The sequence below is a fragment of the Staurois parvus genome, unplaced genomic scaffold (assembly GCF_062004578.1).
Source record: "Staurois parvus isolate SC_StPar_1 unplaced genomic scaffold, SC_StPar_1.0 ptg000656l, whole genome shotgun sequence".
NCBI classification, from domain to species: domain Eukaryota; kingdom Metazoa; phylum Chordata; class Amphibia; order Anura; family Ranidae; genus Staurois; species Staurois parvus.
The window spans coordinates 1178614-1197246 of record NW_028318452.1 but is presented as its reverse complement, the minus strand read 5'-3'; the positions used below and the strand labels follow the sequence as shown (position 1 = coordinate 1197246).

The 18633-nt window shown below is 40.7% G+C and overlaps 1 protein-coding gene and 1 long non-coding RNA gene across 2 annotated transcripts in view; both read left to right on the top strand.

Annotated features, from left to right (window-relative positions):
* Positions 1-4536, top strand: part of PDE8B (phosphodiesterase 8B) — a 244475-nt gene extending 239939 nt beyond the window's left edge. Inside the window, exons 21-22 of the mRNA XM_089694213.1 lie at positions 1758-1887; positions 2327-4536. Of these exons, the coding sequence (XP_089550339.1) occupies positions 1758-1887; positions 2327-2442 (246 nt within the window). The 3' untranslated portion in view covers positions 2443-4536. The remainder of the gene's footprint in view (positions 1-1757; positions 1888-2326) is intronic.
* A 1750-nt stretch (positions 4537-6286) lies between these two features.
* LOC149448805 (uncharacterized) lies at positions 6287-17496 on the top strand. Its single transcript, XR_016315489.1, has 2 exons — positions 6287-8713; positions 9924-17496. It is a non-coding gene; the product is annotated as an uncharacterized LOC149448805 (long non-coding RNA).
* Positions 17497-18633: the final 1137 nt, after the last annotated feature.

Here is an 18633-nt window from a genome sequence, read left to right as displayed (position 1 = left end):
CGCTGATGTAATGCTTTACAGGCTCCAGAAACAAATAATAATAAATGCACTTTTTTTCACCTGCAAAACAATGTGCATTTAGTATTTTTTGTTAAAAGGTGAACTTATCCTTTAACAAATTATGGGACCCGTGGCGTCAGACTTTGGGTTTACCCCCTTTAGCCCCTGTATCCCTGCAAATACTGCAATGGTAATTGTTCCGGTGAATTAACACTTAATTAGACAAGGTCTGTGCTTCTGTGGTGGCAGAGTTGGATGGCAGTGTCAAATGGTAGGGAGGCAGGTTTACCATGTACTAAACTTGTTCTTACTTATGGGCTTAGCAGTAGGTTGGCTCCCAGTTTGTCTCCATATGGATTGAATAATAAACATATATCTGGTATACCTTACCACAATATTGACTATTTTAAGTAAGAATGGTCTCTATGGGTGATTAATCCTTCACTGATTCATAGCTGATTTGCTGTTTATGTATGCTGTACTGATACCATGTCTTGCTTTAACTTCCTTTAGAAGTTGTATGAGTATAATTACAATTGTACTACGTGAGGTGACATATATTAGACGTTTTGCTTTTTTTAAATTTATTTTATTTTTGTTTTTTTGTTTAGTTTGTTTGGTTCTGTTGAATGTAAAGTGATAAAACCTTTAAATAAAAGTTATTTGGGGAAAAAAAAGAAAAAAAAACACAGAGTATCAGTCTATATCCAGACTCTGGGATCCAGCACTGGTCCTCTTCCAGGATGAGCCCAGTGTTGGTCAGATCACTTTCTGTGAGCTCAGGGTGGTATGGAGATATACTCTTGGGGGGTGCATCATCAAGTCACCCTGGGATAACAGGAGAATGCTGCACGGAATGGCGCTGACCTTACATGGTACTAATATCTGAAGCATTCAGGACCACCTATTGTTGGAGGAAGAAGAAGAACAGAACCAAGGCGTTATATGAGCCTCCAGAAGTTTTCAGGATTGAATATATGTTTACTGTGATAAAGGTGAGATGTTAGACTTTAAAGTAGAACTACAGGCAAAACTTTTTTTCCCATTTTGGATAGAGCAAGGGCAGATTATGATCCCTGTCAATTTTTTTTTTTGCCATCTGTGTCCCATAGTCAAATAGAAAGTGATAGAAAATCCCTGCAAACTAAGGGAATTTCTTGGGGACCCCCAGGTCACCAGAGCAAGTGTCCCCATTGGAAAATGTCCCCTTTATTACTTTTTTGGAGATAACCCAAAATTTGGGGTTTTCTTTTACTTTCACTTTCAATGACAATGGTAAACAGGACAAATAGAGAGGGTGAATGTCCTTAATGGGGTCACGGACAGCAATAACAACCAATAAGCATTCTAATCCCTCTTCACTCTATTTAAAAACTAAAATAAAAAAGGTTTGCCTTCAGTTATACGTTAAGTGAAAACGTAATTTAAAAAAAATTATTATTATTATATGTAATTGTGGCACTTCAATATGTCTTTATTAGAATTTCAACAAGCAAGAAGAATAAAGGTAGACATCTTAGGTACAATCATTAGAGCGTAGACAACCCCCCCCCCCAAAAAAAAAAACAATGTGTGTTGTCAATGGTACAGGGAAAATATAATACGCCCAAGTCCTCCCATGGTCCACTGAATCCTACCTCGAGAGAGTTAGAGGAAAGAAATGAAGAATGGAAAAGCGGGGATTGAGGAGGGGAGGGGAAAGGTTAAGATGCTGCATATAAAATGCTCAGCTAACAGTCTTTTCTTTTTTTTTGCAGACCGATGAAGAAAAAAGACAAGGTTTGCCGGTGGTGATGCCAGTATTTGACCGGAACACCTGTAGCATACCTAAATCCCAAATATCATTTATAGATTATTTTATCACAGATATGTTTGATGCGTGGGATGGTAAGACATGATTTTCTCATTTTCTTTGAACTGCCAAACAGAACAATTCTTTGCTTAAATAGTACCGTGCTTTTTGTACTGTACATTTTAGGGTTCATTTACTAAAGGCCTTTTAGACTTTATTTTTCAATGGAAATTTCATTTTGCAAGAGGATTTTCCCTTAGCTTACTGAATAAAGTGAAATTCTGCTTCCATCATATGCAATAATTTTTTTTTCCTTGCATGTCATTGGGTATTCTAGGAAATTTTCTGCATTTTCACCACTTTCTCTAAGCTAAGGGAACAAAATCCTTTGCAAAGTAAACAGCCTATTTGCCTTTAATAAATCAACCTTTATGTCACTAGAATGATTCATTGCCACCATGGATATCCAGTGTGTTAATGGGTGACACTGCTTCCTGTAAATTTTACTAATCCCAGTGTCTGCTTCACTTTCAGCTTTTGCACATCTGCCAAACCTCATACAACACTTAACTGAGAACTACAAGTATTGGAAGTCATTAGATGAGTTAAAGTGTAAAAGTCTCAGGTACCCATCTGACTGCAACAAATAAAGGAAGCTCAGTAGCCTCTTGACCTATCTGCACTGTGAACCATTTCCTTGTGGAGTGTTACAGAATAAGGGAATACTATATTCTGAACTGTGGATGGAGCAATTGTACAGTGAAGACTTGTTCTAAGCCACCCGTTGAAGCCCACATGAAGGCCCGGATTTTAATTCAAAGGGAATAATCTACTGGTGGATGCTCTTATTGCTCTTATTTCTAAGTTTTTACAGCATTTTACACTGGTTACTGACATCCACAAGCAGAAATCTAAAGACAATTTTGCAGCTTTAGTATTAGTTGGAACTGTAGGACTGCATCAACTTTTTTGTTTTTGTCAAGCTTGACTTATCATGGTACTTTTGTTTTGGCAAGAATCTAACTATACGTCATTACAATTGTTCATGCCAGCTACTGTACACATTTTTGGTACATATACGGTATATATATATATATATATATATATATATATATGGTACGACTTTTGGAGGGAGAAAGGGAGAATTAATGGAGTAGCCTTTCTAATTTCCTACTGATCTGTTTTATGCAAACAGGGCTACAATTGTGGGTGTAAAACCAGTGACTCAGGAATATAGGTGTTATTTGCAATAGCATGACACATTTCTTGTTCCTGTTCTAATTTCAGCATTGTAATATCAGGCAGCCTCAAAATGTTGTTTAGGAGGTGCTGTTGAAGCAACCAGTCATGAAATATTGAACCTAAAACCCTCTACACGTTTTAGTATGAGATAGGTAGCCCAAGTTAATTTGGGTGTGTTCTACGCCATAGACAGCAGGTAGAGCCTATGGAGGTCAAGGCCACCCCTACCATAGGGAAAGATATGAGTCTTGCATTTGTTGGCTCAGTTCTGGGACAATAATAGTTTTCACCTTGCTCAAATGCCTTATTACATATTTTCCTAACAGGAAGGGAGCCATGATTAGGAAGACACGGTGCCTTTTGTATTGTTTGTAGCTAGATGCATAGGATCCAAGTTGTTTCTTTAAGTGCAGAATGGAAAAAAGTGGCAGGAAATGGAAAACATCATGGGTGGCATAAAGAAACGTTTTATTTTTAGACTACTACAGCAGAAGATTCACATGTCATTGTGCCAGTGGAGTATGGGAAGGTCACATGTATCATTGTCTGCTTTAACACCACCACTTTTTTCTTTTATATGCCAAGTTGTGTGGTCATAGGGCTCACCTATCCAAATCTTCTTCCTTGGTGCTGATAGGCTGGGTTGGCTGAGCTATCATCCTGTTAATAGCTTCCATCTATCAACCACAACCATCCCTACCTATAGCTTCATAGAGCTTAAAAGTCCATTATCAGTCCATGATCTGATCAAATCTGAACAAATTCCATTAGGCATTCCAGTTTTTCAGCTTACTCATGTCCATTCACAGAAAACCCTGATTTAGGACTCTGAGAAGTTTTAGTGCAAATAAAAATTCCAACATCAAAGTAAAACGTAAGGGGACTGCCATCTAAAAATGCGTGTCAACTGTCCGTTATGTTAACCCACTAGCTTCAGTACATTGAATTACTCTTTTGTAACAAGTTGACAGACCAAGAAAGTCAGAAGTCTTGATGTGCATACTTATTCTAGGTCAATGACTTAGTGTTGAAACATGAGGGCCATGCAACTAAAGGTTTTAGCAGCATGGGTCAACAATAGAAGCCTACTAGTTTCTCCCAATACTGGTTTCCTTTAGGGCAGGGGTATCCAAACTGTGGCCCTCCAGCTGTTGACTACAAGTCCCACCATGCCTCTGCCTCTGGGTGTCTTGCCTGTGGATGTCAGAGTCTTGCAAGGCCTCATGGGACTTGCAGTTCCTCAACACCTGGAGGACCATAGTTTGGACACCCCTGCTTTAGGGGATGTACTTACCATTTTCTGTCATCTTCACATACAAACTAACTAGCAGATCATGGCTGTGTCTTTCAAGCATAGCATGCTTTGCAATCTGTCATTAGCATTAGTACAGCAGTCTTTTTTTGTTTTTTACTTGTATTTTTTCCCTTACAGCGCTGTAACCCTATTACAGGAAGTAGAAAATTAATGGATCTACTGGCTATATTAAAAGGTAATAACACTATGGCGCAGAGAGTTGTAAAAATACTGCCGTGGTAATGACAGACTGGGGTTATTCACTAAAACTACATGGTGCAAAATCTGGTGCAACTCTGCATAGAAACCAATCAGCTTCCAGGCTTTATTTCAAAGCTTAATTGAAGCTGAAGTTAGAAGCTGATTGGCTACCATGCACAGCTGCTTCAGATTCTGAGTGCACCAGTTTTAGTAAATTCCCCCTTCAGTATCATAAATGTCATTTTTGGTTCTTCCCTATATACAGTCAGGTCCATAAATATTGGGACATGGACACAATTCTAACATTTTTGGCTCTATACACCACCACAATGGATTTGAAATGAAACAAACAAGATGTGCTTTAACTGCAGACTGTCAGCTTTCATTTGAGGGTATTTACATCCAAATCAGGCGAACGGTGTAGGAATTACAACACTTTGTATATGTGCCTCCCACTTGTTAAGGGACCAAAAGTAATGGGATAGAATAATAATCTTAAATCAAACTTTCACTTTTTAATACTTGGTTGCAAATCCTTTGCAGTCAATTACAGCCTGAAGTCTGAAATGCATAGACATCACCAGACGCTGGGTTTCATCCCTGGTGATGCTCTGCCAGGCCTCTACTGCAACTGTCTTCAGTTCCTGCTTGTTCTTGAGGCATTTTCCCTTCAGTTTTGTCTTCAGCAAGTGAAATGCATGCTCAATCGGATTCAGGTCAGGTGATTGACTTGGCCATTGCATAACATTCCACTTCTTTCCCTTAAAAAACTCTTTGGTTGCTTTTGCAGTATGCTTTGGGTCATTGTCCATCTGCACTGTGAAGCGTCCAATGAGTTGTGAAGCATTTGGCTGAATATGAGCAGATAATATTGCCCGAAACACTTCAGAATTCATCCTGCTGCTTTTGTCAGCAGTCACATCATCAATAAATACAAGAGAAGCAGTTCCATTGGCAGCCATACATGCCCACGCCATGACACTACCACCACCATGCTTCACTGATGAGGTGGTATGCTTAGGATCATGAGCAGTTCCTTTCCTTCTCCATACTCTTCTCTTCCCATCACTCTGGTACAAGTTGATCTCGGTCTCATCTGTCCATAGGATGTTGTTCCAGAACTGTGAAGGCTTTTTTAGATGTCGTTTGGCAAACTCTAATCTGGCCTTCCTGTTTTTGAGGCTCACCAATGGTTTACATCTTGTGGTGAAGAATTCTCTTGATTGTTGACTTTGACACACATACACCTACCTCCTGGAGAGTGTTCTTGATCTGGCCAACTGTTGTGAAGGGTGTTTTCTTCACCAGGGAAAGAATTCTTCATCATCCACCACAGTTGTTTTCCGTGGTCTTCCGGGTCTTTTGGTGTTGCTGAGCTCACCGGTGCGTTCCTTCTTTTTAAGAATGTTCCAAACAGTTGTTTTGGCCACGCCTAATGTTTTTGCTATCTCTCTGATGGGTTTGTTTTGTTTTTTCAGCCTAATGATGGCTTGCTTCACTGATAGTGACAGCTTTTTGGATCTCATCTTGAGAGTTGAAAGCAACAGATTCCAAATGCAAATAGCACACTTGAAATGAACTCTGGACCTTTTATCTGCTCATTGTAATTGGGATAATGAGGGAATAACACACACCTGGCCACGGAACAGCTAAGAAGCCAATTGTCCCATTACTTTTGGTCCCTTAACAAGTGGGAGGCACATATGCAAACTGCTGTAATTCCTACACCGTTCACCTGATTTGGATGTAAATACCCTCAAATTAAAGCTGACAGTCTGCAGTTAAAGCACATCTTGTTCGTTTCATTTCAAATCCATTGTGGTGGTGTATAGAGCCAAAAATGTTAGAATTGTGTCGATGTCCCAATATTTATGGACCTGACTGTAGGTTTACTTTAAGGCTTTGTGCACACTGGGGCTTTCTTAACCTCCCTAGCGGTCTGATTATGTCAGTATTTCTGTGCTCAAAGTGGTAGATTTATTTGCATGGAAATATATTCTTTTTTTATGGTAGGCCTGTAATTTTTAGGAATAACTCACTGAAATCTGTCCGAACAAGAGTCTATTAAACATCCCGGGTATGTTACAATTTGAAACACGAAATCATAAATTATAATTTAATAAATAATCATAAAAAATAATAATATAATAATAATAAATTTAATTCAATAATATAATCAAACCAAAAACACTGAAATTTGAAATAGAGCGCCAAGTTCGCACATCACTGAGCAAAGTTGCAAAATCGTTTTCAGTGTCTAATGACGAATTTCCCCACGGATCATCACTCAATTCTGCAAGTAGTTCTAATTTACTATCGCTGTTCTCTAGCTGGTCTAAAACTGCTTTTGACATAAAGGGACGCTTTTTGGTCGCCATGGACATTTCTCAGTTTCCAGGCAGAAAGAACAGTAAAAATGCCGGCAGCGCACAGGACAAAGCACTCGGGACAAAATGTATGTGAAATGGTTTGATACAGGAATGTTTTACTATGTAATTTTAGTGAATTTAGTGAATATCACATTTTGACATTTTTAAATTTCCTGCCGGTTACGTCCCCGTACGTCCCGACGCTTGCAGGGAATGGAACCCGGAAGACGGATGCCGGCATCCGCCGGAGGACATTACAGGGGACACTGCAGGAGGGACATCGCGGGAGCGCAGGACAAGGTAAGTGAAGAAGAGATCCCGGAGCAACGCTGCATGATATTCCCGAGTGTAGCTCGGGGTTACCGCTTGTGGTGCTGAAACTTTACCCCGAGCTACACTCGGGAATACCGCCAGGGGGGTTAAACATGTTTCTCCTAGCAGGAAAAATGCAGCTTTAAAAATGCACCTAAGTCGTGAAAATGCGTTTAGGCACATCAAGCACTTAGGTATTTATTTCATTGGCTAGAATATTAATTTATTCTGGCCATTGAAATTAAAAAGCTCAAGTCCTAAATGCTCCTAGCACTTACCCTAGGTTCACACCTAAGCATTTCTCATCTCCGCGTTTTCACCGGTGCGTTTTTTTGCAAAGGGTCAGTGACTTTTTAAAATGCAAAACGTTGCTTTTTTTGGTTCTATAGACTTCAATGGAAATGCTGCAGAAAAGCATGTTTTGCATTTTTTTCTGTGTTTTTTATGAGTTTTGCGTTTTAAATCTGCCTAGCAACAAGAAAAATTTAAAAAATTAACCCCCCCCCCGCAAAACGCATCAAAAATGCATAAAAAACGCAGGTGCAAAAAGCAAATCCTGAAACGGCTCAAACGCAACCTGTATAGGTGTGAACAGGGGCGGGCTGACAACTCATGGGGCCCCCAGGCAATAGGGGATCATGGGGCCCCTGTGTCCTCGTCCACACTCAAACAACACTGAAAAAAGCCTATGAAAGGTACCAGGGGCATCTCACAGGGCCCCCTACTGACCCCGGGCAGTGCCTGAATTCCTGAAGTCCACCCCTGGGTGTGAACCTAGCCTTAGGCACGTTTAGACGTGTTTGGTGGTTTTTTTGCCGATACCCTCCTCTCTTGAACGGCCAAGTGATGGAGTATTTTCTACCTACAAATGCCTATGAACACAGGCTAACATAAAGGGGAGTTTTGAGGCAGAAAAAAAACATGAAATGCCTGTTTTACAGGCATTTTTGAGCTCAAGTGTGTATGAGGCCGAAACTTACTGCCATCACTGAAGGAGGGGGATAATGCCACCGTGCAAAAGGTTACACTATAGAATATGCTTCCTTTATAGAAATATAATTGTCCATCTCAGGTAATTTTTCTGAATAAAAAAAAAATGCTTGCGTGAACTTTCCCATAGCATTTATTTTAAAAAGACCACTCATTCAAGCAATGATCTTAAGAAAACTGCAGTAACCAGAGATCAGCTTTCAGACTACGAAAACAAATTCTAAACTGTTATCATTGGTTGTCCGAGATTTCAACATGTTTTCCCTTTGCATTATTTGATTAGTTTTTGGTTCAAAGTTGTATAGAAGACGAATAAAAAGAGGTACTGCAGTACACATATTTTATTAAAGTGGTTGTAAAGTTCAGACGTGAAATATAAACAAAACATACCACTCTATAGTGTGATTGATAGACTCAGCGATGGTCCTGTGTGCTGTGTGGAGGGGCTGTGTCCCTTCCCTCCAGTCAGCTCTTACAGCTGTCCTCACTGAGCTCTGCAGAGTGTAATTTCAAGTGTAAACAAAGGTAATATGGTGCAGCGCTAGAAGAATAAAAACTGAAGACAGTCAAAAGTCAATGTGATAGTATCCGTGGTTTCTTATATAGGGTGCAGACTTTCAAAGCTCTTGCGGCCTTAAATAATAACAATGCGCACTCACCAGAAACGCATGGATTATGCGCATGTAGGAATAATCATTCCAGATGTCAGATCTTCCAACATTCAGATGGCATGCATCCCTCTCACGGTGGGTCCCCGAAGACTCAAAACCAGATCCTGAGGTCCTCCTTAAGGTGTACCAGGCACTTCACAATGGTGGTGGGACTCTCTCCACTAAGTGGTAATGGCACCTTCTCTGTGGGGGTAGCAGCTGTTGGTTCAAGGAATATCTCCTAAACATGCACCATTTAGGAGGTATTCAGTACTTTTGCAGCGTCATCGTTCTGCAACAGCAGGGGGTATTGCAGGTATGAGAAACCAACAAGCAAACTGGAAACACGTCATCAGCAGTCACGTCTGGTTCATGTGTATATTCTGGAAGTGAAGGAGACATCACATCTAGTGTGCAGCGTGGAGCAGCAGGAAGGTTCTGGCCACTTGATTGACCGAGCTGTGATGACATCACTCCCGCGTTTGCACGCAAGAGTCTCGGCCATGACACAGAACTTTGGAGGAACAGGATATCCAGTGACATCATCAGCTGCAAAAGTACTGAATACCTCCTAAATGGTGCATGTTTAGGAGATATTCCTTGAACCAACAGCTGCTACCCCCACAGAGAAGGTGCCATTACCACTTAGTGGAGAGAGTCCCACCACCATTGTGAAGTGCCTGGTACACCTTAAGGAGGACCTCAGGATCTGGTTTTGAGTCTTCAGGGACCCACCGTGAGAGGGATGCATGCCATCTGAATGTTGGAGGATCTGACATCTGGAATGATTATTCCTACATGCGCATAATCCATGCGTTTCTGGTGAGTGCGCATTGCTATTATTTAAGGCCGCAAGAGCTTTGAAAGTCTGCACCCTATATAAGAAACCACGGATACTATCACATTGACTTTTGACTGTCTTCAGTTTTTATTCTTCTAGCGCTGCACCATATTACCTTTGTTTACACTTTACATTTAAAGGCATTGTGGTTGCCTTCGGTGCTTTAGCTGCTGTGTTCAATAAGAGCGCTCACTATTATTCGTTTTTACCTTTTGTTAGAGTGTAATTTCAGCTCTCCACCCCCTCCTTTCTCAACTGTCAAATAAGCTGTATAAATTTTGAGAGAAGACTGCAGACAAACAGGTACAACTTATGTAGGAGGATTTGCTTAATCTCTGTGTATCACCTGAGGCCAGTCACTTCACTGGGTATATGAAAGAGTTTACAACCACTTTAAGTTTTTTCTTTACTTTCCTGTTACAGGGTCCACAGCAACCTAAAATACAGAGCAATACTATACCTGATAGTAGCATTTCAGCAAGATTACTTCTGGAATATCACTGTTACCGTAGATACAGCAGATGTAACATATACCATATGCCTCATTTCAGACCATATTTTCTCATATGATACTCAGTCTGTGTTCAGTGTTTATTTGCACATAGAATACAACCTTATGCAAAACGTAAAACATTTTTTTTACATTTTTATTAGACATTTATTTGGCAAACACATAGGAGAACTGCAGGCGTATTTAATAGGGTGATGCAAAGTATGACAACCAATCAGACCTTGCTTTGTAATAGTCACATCAGTTATAAAAAAAAATGAAAGGTGATTGGTTGCCATGGACATCTTCTCTTTGAAATAGTACTAACTTTTAAAATAAAGCCCCCCCCCCCCCTCTTTTTTTCTATAATGCTGGTAACATTCACTGTGTAAAGTCATGTTCAAAACTTGAGTTTTTCAGCTTCTTTTAGCATTTTTGCATTAGCGTTTAGGTGCGTTTTCCCACATTTGCATTTTTTAGCATTTTTTGTACCGAAAAAAAAAAAATTTGGGGAGGTAAAAAAAGGAACATCCAAAAACGCTGGTTTGCAGGGTGTTACCATGTTTTGCCGCATTTTTCAGCATTAGAGCGTTTTTACAGCTAAAACACTCCTCTAGAAACCCACTAGTCCTGTTTTTTTTTTCCTGCCAAAAAACGTTGATTCCAGTCTATGTGTGTATGGACACATAGGATAACATGCTGGGGGGGTTACTGGCTGTAGAAAAAAACGTCAAAAGCCAAAAACAGCCGCTGTACAAATAACCAGTGTGCATGAGGACTTAAAATGCTGTTGCCTGCTTTAGATGTTCACCCTAAGGGAAACATTTCCACACTGTCCATACCTATTCAATTAAGAAATACAAAGCCAAATTTCCACACTTGTCCCGAATGTTTCTGATGCAAGTAGCCCATCGGACTCCTAGGTCACAAGCCAGGGCCGGGCAGTGAGCCTGAGCCTGTTCACAGTGAGTGAAGACACTGGAACTTGTATGTGACCTTTTATTCTGGGAATGGAAATCAGGGATGTAAGAGGGAATTTTTATTTGATTAGAATTTTAATTTTGTTAATATCTTAAACGGCGGTATATCTTACCAGTAATCATGATTTATATCACAGACAGTGGTGTATGTAGGTTTTGTGCTGTCCTAGGCAACACAAAAATCGGCCACCCCCCACCCGTGGAGAGAGCCTGACACCGACCAACGCCACCCCCGTGCCTGAGACATTGACCAATAACACCCTTACCCCCACCCACCCGAGAGAGCCTTCCACTACCATTGCTCCCCATGCACCGCCTTCCCTACCCAGCGAGAGAGAATAAGACACTCACCTTCACAGCTCCGGACATCCTCAGGAATGGGTGTCGGGCTCTGCATATACTTTCAAGCAGCCTCTCTTGGATCCCAGCTGATCCCCATGCCGCGTGTATCCCTTCTTCAGTCCCTTCTTCCAGGGGGCAGCACTGCCCCCCTGAAAAATGCCGCCCTAGGCAAATGCCTTGTTTGCCTTGCGGTAAATACGCCCCTGAACACAGAGCTGGCATTAGATCCTTGCAAACCAATATGTAAGGGCCCTTTCACACTGATATACTTTTACCGCGCTAAAACACACCTTTCCAGCATGAAAAAAAAGCATGAAAATGATTCCCCATTGGATCCGATGAAACTCTTCAAATTGCAACGCTGTGTTTGTGCTTCGTTTTTAAAATTCCTGCATGCTGCATCTTTGGTACACTTGTGAAAAGCACACCAGAAACTCACCTCCCATTGGTTTCTATAGGAAACGCACCAAATGCACATCAATAACGGTGTTGGTGCGTTTTCTGAGTCACAAATCCAAGTTTCACAGGTGCATGTTGGGAGACAGGAATCCAGAAAACCCACAAAAACACTTTGAAAACGTGTAAAAAAACATTTTTTAAGCGCACCGGTGTGAAAGGACCCTTAGTAGTAACAGTAGTATCATTTCAATGTAGAAACCCTTTACTGGTGTATAATAACACTGATGATTTGAGCCCATTTGGGAAGTTAATCAAACATTCCATCATGGAGGAAATAAAACCGCCCGGTATTTATGGTCCACTTGTGGGACACCAGCCCCAGTTATCACATTACTTGCCTGATGCACACTGGGCATTTTTGACTCTGCCGCTAGGGGCGTCAGGCATTTTTTGCTGCCTCTAAACTCCCCTGCATGTTATCCTATGTATCCATGGCAGGAGAGTCTAGTGCCAGAAAAATCTAAAAACCCCGACTGTCGGGGCGTTCTAGAGCAGCGGAACTTGACATGCTTAAACACGTGTAAACGCTACTCGCGTTTAGCCCTTAAGCGTTGATATATTTCAATGGCCAGAATAAATTATTTCTTCTGATCAATGAAATGAATTAACACCAAAGCGCTTGACATCTGTAAAGAAGCATCTGGCCGTTTTTTCCTGCAAAAATGCTGCTGGCTTCTAGGAGAGTTAGAAAAAAAAAGTCCTGTGTGCATGAGACCTAAAGTCTATCGGCCATGATATGTACCGAAAGGGAAGCTGCAGTCTATTTAAGTTTTTTGTTTTTTAAGGTGTGCATGTGACTGTTTGTGTAAAGTTAGTTTGGCCCCTATCAGACGGAGTGGATCTGTCAGAGTGATCTGCCTGCTCAGCCGGGCATCTCTCCGCTGATCACCACTGAGCAGGCAGATGACAGGTTTCTGCAGCAGTAGAGCGGACACAGACACTGCCCGCCGAAACCAGCATGGACCGCAAGGAAGACAGGCACTTGGCGGGCGACCAATGGCAGAGCAGGAAAATGTCAGGTGATGCGTTTTGAAGCAGTAGTTTCTCCTCCGGCCCTTTGGAGAGGTCTTCCTTGCGGTCCACGCTGGTTTGGGCGCCATTTTCAAACTCATTGCACTGCTGACAGCTGACAGCTCTATCCCCGTTCATCCTGAACGACCCGGACCTACACTGCTGGTGGATTGATGGCTTACCAAAGGATTGCCTTACCATGCTTTCTTACTCATGATGTTTGTGAGACGTTTAATACCCTGTTATTAATAACCCTCTACACTGAGATTGGCGCCCCCTTCTGTCCGTTTCTATTGAAAGATATCACCCACCTTCTATATCAGCTTGTGGTGTTACCTAAAGAGTGATCTGTGTTCAAATCACTCTTCAGAAGGTATATGCTAGGCAAGGAGGAAGAGTTGTATTGCCTCCTCACTGCCTGTTTTAGGTCCCTAAGTGCTAGGCTACAGGATGCAGCATGGCCCCATTCACTGGAATAGGTTGTGTTCAGCGGGTGGTAGTACCTGCCAAACACGATGGGGAGTATATTTCCTGCCGCTGCAAAGCATCAGGGCCCAGCATGTGTACACCCCTGGCCACTGCCTTTCCAACTAAAGGGGGAGTGGTTGCGGGGAGGTAAAATAAGCATCTCAACACAGAGTTTTACCAACCCCAGTTGCTAGTGTGAGTCCCTACAGATGACTATATATTAGATACATTTACTATCTGATTGAAAAAAATCAGAAGATTGAAAAGATTGGTCCATGTGACATACACTTTGCAATCAGATCCAATTATCTAAATAATAGCTAAAAAGTGCAGCGCTAAAACAAGATAATATGGCAGAGTGGTCATCAATATTATAATAATAATAATAAATAACCTAAATAAATACGTAAATTAATATAGAGTGTAAGGTATAGCACCATAAGGCGATAATAATGGTGATAAATTGTCCCAAAATGAAGACGTGAGGATCCCTTCAAGATCACAATCAACGTGTATGAGTAACTGATCCAGGGGTGACAGATGAAGTGACTGAATAAGCAAAATGCGCACTCACCAGAAGTGCACTATAAACACACATTTGAGATATATCCTGTCTCATCAGGTATAATCAGATCATCTGCTCCCGGGTTCGGACAGGTTCCTATACACCTTTAGGGTCCTTAGGCAGGTGCCACAACATCTGGTCACGTCTGTGTGAGACTCTCTGGGGTCCCTTAGTGTGTATCACTGCGTTGGGTCATCTCTAAAGTGGGCTCTGCAAATGACGGCGCTCACAATGAGAGCCCAATGAAGGACACCACATAGCGTGATACTGCATAAGGGATGATTTTTATTTCCACAGAAACAGGTGTATAAAAAGATAAAAACACTAACAATAAATGTATCAGATGGCTACCAGCGGTGGCGTGACGTCTGGATGCTGTAGCCTCGCTGACACGTTTTGTGCGAGGCACTTAGCCATAGGGTACGGGCTACTTCTCTGAACAGAATCATTTTGATATGGACTGGTTTTGCTCAGAATCGATCAATGGCACTGTATGTACTGTTTCGATATATCATAGATCTGATCATATTACCCATCATTTGATCAGACTGTTATGTGTTTGGCCACTATTTTTCTCCCAATGACAACGTCAAATATACAAAGTAGTGAAGCTACATCTTCCCAACAGAAATATGGACTGTAATAAAAACCCAACAAAGCTTTAAACTTTTCCCCACACTATGGAAAACAAAAGCTTTGGCTGGAGCTCCACTTTAATGTTAGAGAAAGACTCCATCACTGCTCAGAAATACAATGGAGACTAAAGAGGTGCAATCTAGAGATTGTTTTATTTGTAGACTATATAAATGTATTCTAGGGCAGATATATTTATACAACATAGAACCATATATTATTAGAATGAATACAATTTACTCTGCAGCACAAAGTCCTATTTTTGTATGTTGTACAGTATATGGTCTAATATTAAAGCAGATTATCAATGCAAATTTCACTGTAAAGTCTGTACAGAACCCACAAATGCCGTACCACTGATGGAACTGCTCAGGAATGGGAGATGGAAGTCCACCATAGACTGCCTTCTATGTCTTGGCTCTGGGCCCTTGGGGAAAAGCTCATGTCTGATGTTCCATTCTGTGCAATGTTACATAGTTTGTCTGGCTGAAAAAAGACAAAAGTCTATCCAGTTCAACTATTAAAAAAAAAAAAAAAAAAGTTATAATCCTATACCCACAGTTGATCCAGATTGAACGTGCAATGTATAGCAGTAGAAGAACCAGCGGGGAATATAGCATATAGGTAGAGCTGGGACGTCTGCAGTAAGGACCACGAGCCACCAAGACATATAAGAAGGCAGGGCAGCATATGATTCAGCTTATCTGTCTACTTAAATCTGAACTCCAGGCAGATGTAAAAGATATATAAATATAGATATTTAACCGACAATGCATCTTGTAATGTTTTTCTTTTTAATTCAAAACAGCACAAAGAGCCTATCAGCTGTGTTGCAGTGTTAATGTGCTAACAAGGGTCATGCTGATAGGAGGAGAAAGCAGAGTGACGTACAGATGAGTTCATTAGTCTGATGTTTCTCTTTTCACTGTCCCATTGTAGACTTGGATAGGGACAAGACCTGTAAGTGTTAATTAAAGCTGAACTTCAGGAATTCAGCCACTTTGTACAACGTGCAAGATTATTAGAGGGCTAAGTCCAACAAGGTGCATGCCACCTTGTGGATGTCTCTTTATTTACAATTTTTATTTTTACTGAGTGCCCTCAGCATTGCTAATGCTATATTTCTGGTGCTCCAATGCTGGACCTTCTGGTCCCAGCTACTGCAGCTGCTATCTATGCAGATGCTGCATGTGCACCTCCCCTCCTCCTACCCAATCACAGAGCGCTTTGTATTACATGAAGTTGTTTACAAAATACAAAGGCTTCTTTAAATGAACAGCGAAGGGGAGGGGTGGGCACAGCAGCTGCTGTATGAGAGACCAGCACCTATCTGGTCAGAGCTTGGGGAGTGTAGCTAAAGCTGTGCACCCAGAGCTCTGCAAAAGTGTCAACTATAAAGAGGTATGTCCACCAAGTGGTGTGCACCTTGTTGGACTCAAAGTGAAACTAAACCATCCTCACCTTTACAGCCAAGGAAGCTGCTATCTTAGCTTCTGTTTCATCTACATTAGTGTGTGATCTGTTATGACACCAGACATTTGATGGCTTGACTGTTTGGTTGAGAGTACAAGCAGTTGTGACAGTTATTCACGAACAGCTGGATCAATAGGTTTAGTTCCACTTTAACTCCAAGAATGGCAGCACATTTTACAAAGTGGTTGAATTCTTGCAGTTGAGCAAAGAGAAAAAACAGGTCTTCAGCCCTGCTCAATAGGTCTATGCTGTGTAGCAGAGCTGTGTAAATATCAGGACTTGATGGACAGCAATATAAATCCGTTTGGCAGGTAAAACAAACCCCTTATATGTATTTTATCTGAATGTAGCCGTTTGCCTGGAGCTTAACTTCAAATATAAACACACTTTTTTAGAAAGCGCAATTGTCCTTTCTGCCCTCCCAACCCAAATGTATACACACCTGTATCTTGTGGCCAGTCGTATTGTTTACAACCTGCAGTAAAATGTCTTTGTACTGGCTGTGCCTTCACAGTCGATCCCCATAGACTTCAATCATTCTCCCCAGGATGGAGACACTTGGTGGACATAGGTGTCCTTTTATGACACAGAGAATAGCTGTGATAAAGAGGATCGCAACTATTCTCTGGTCATTCACAGTTTATAACACCCAGGAGAATATGTTCAGCCCTTCACTGGAGATCTGTGTTCTCCCTCCAGATTCTCCAGCCCAGAGCTGGAGAATCGGAGGGACCGCAAACTAAGCAGAGATAATTTACTTCTGCTTAGTAAACTGATCTTTTACTGTAATCTCGCGAGATTATAGTAAAATCAGCCGTTTTCCAACAGTTGGAGACCGTTCTCCCTTCGTTTGGAGAACTGATCTACTTATGCTTTATAAACGGCATTCACTAGAGAACTGTGTTCTCTGAGAATGCCGGAGAACTGAGCAGCGATCTATTACTGCTGGTTCATAAACGGACACCTAAGTGGGGATGTCTGAGGAAAGTAAGAGTATAAAAAGTGTGGCTGTGAGCCATAGCATACTATTAGGGTCATTTCTTGTGCAAGTTAACAAAAAGAGAGGCAAACTTGATTGGTAGGATGAGCAATGCCCTACTTTTTCTTTTGCTGCAATTACCATCAAATAATTAGAATTCAAATGCCACTGTTTAAATTGTAAAACAAAAAAATCTCCCTCATCTTTTCAACTTGTATCACTACAATTGTTAAAACAGTAACACTCCAATGAAGTGCTTTCAAGGCAGACTATATTGTCAGTTATCACTTATGTTAAGAAATGAACAAAGATGTGGATTCCTTTCTCCATGAAGGTTTTGATATACTGCTTAGAGGACCTCTAGATAAAACATGAACTTTAATAAATTTGCTGTGTAAAAACTAACGTCCGTGTCTGTTTTCTTGAGTTTACTGCACGTTTTACAAAAATAAAATAATAATTATGGATATTCATATAGAAGTTCTATTGCTGGAATGTTCTGCAGTAAATGTGTCGCCTTCAGCTGGTGTAGTCTAATGCTGGTCATACATACAGCATAACAATATGATTACTCAATTTCATCAATGAAACTACTGCTTAGTGATTGAACCCATTTAGGCCCCTTTCACATGGACGTCATCAGTTCAGTCACAATGTTCAAAGGAAAAAAAACAAAATGGATTCAGTTTACACATCCGTTTTGAGTTCATTTCAGTTCAGTTTACATCAGTCTACATTTTAGTAGTTGTTGCAGAGCAATCAGGTGACAAAAGTATAAACAAAAAATGTTTCTTGCATAAAATTGGATATATACGGAATGGATGTAAATGGATGGCACCCGTTACATCTATTCAATTTCAATGGATCTGGACATTGGCTGTTCTGTTTAACCACTTCAAGTCCGGACACTTTCACCCCCTTTCTGTCCAGGCCAATTTTCAGCTTTCAGGGCTATCACACTTTGAATGGCAATTGCACGGTCATACAACATTGTTTAGCATTTTTTTTGAGACAGGTAAAACTTTATTTTGGTGGTATTTATTCACCATTGGGATTTTTATTTTTTTGCTATATAAATGAAAAAGTCCAAACATTTTGAAAAAAAAAAAGTTTGCAAATAAATAATCTTTCTTCATAAATCTTGGCCAAAATGTATTCATCTATCTTTTTAGTAAAAAAAATAACTCAAAGTAGTTTATAATCAAAAATTATAATTTTTCAATTTTTTTTTTTATAATTGTATTTTTTTTTATATTAATATTTATGGGGGTTTTTTTTACCATTTTTTTCACCACAGTGACACTGTACTACTTGTGGGGGGTGATGAAGATTTTTTTTTTTTACACTGATTGCTTTTACACCCATAAAGGCTGTAAAAGCAATCATTTCTCTTTCTCTCTGGCTGCATTCTTGCAGCCATTGAGAAATACTGTGAGAGCTATGATTGGTCACAGCTTGTCACATGGTACAAGGCTGTTGTGAATAGCCTTGTACCATGTGACCTCTGTGATCATTCACAGATTTCACTAGTAGTAAGCAATG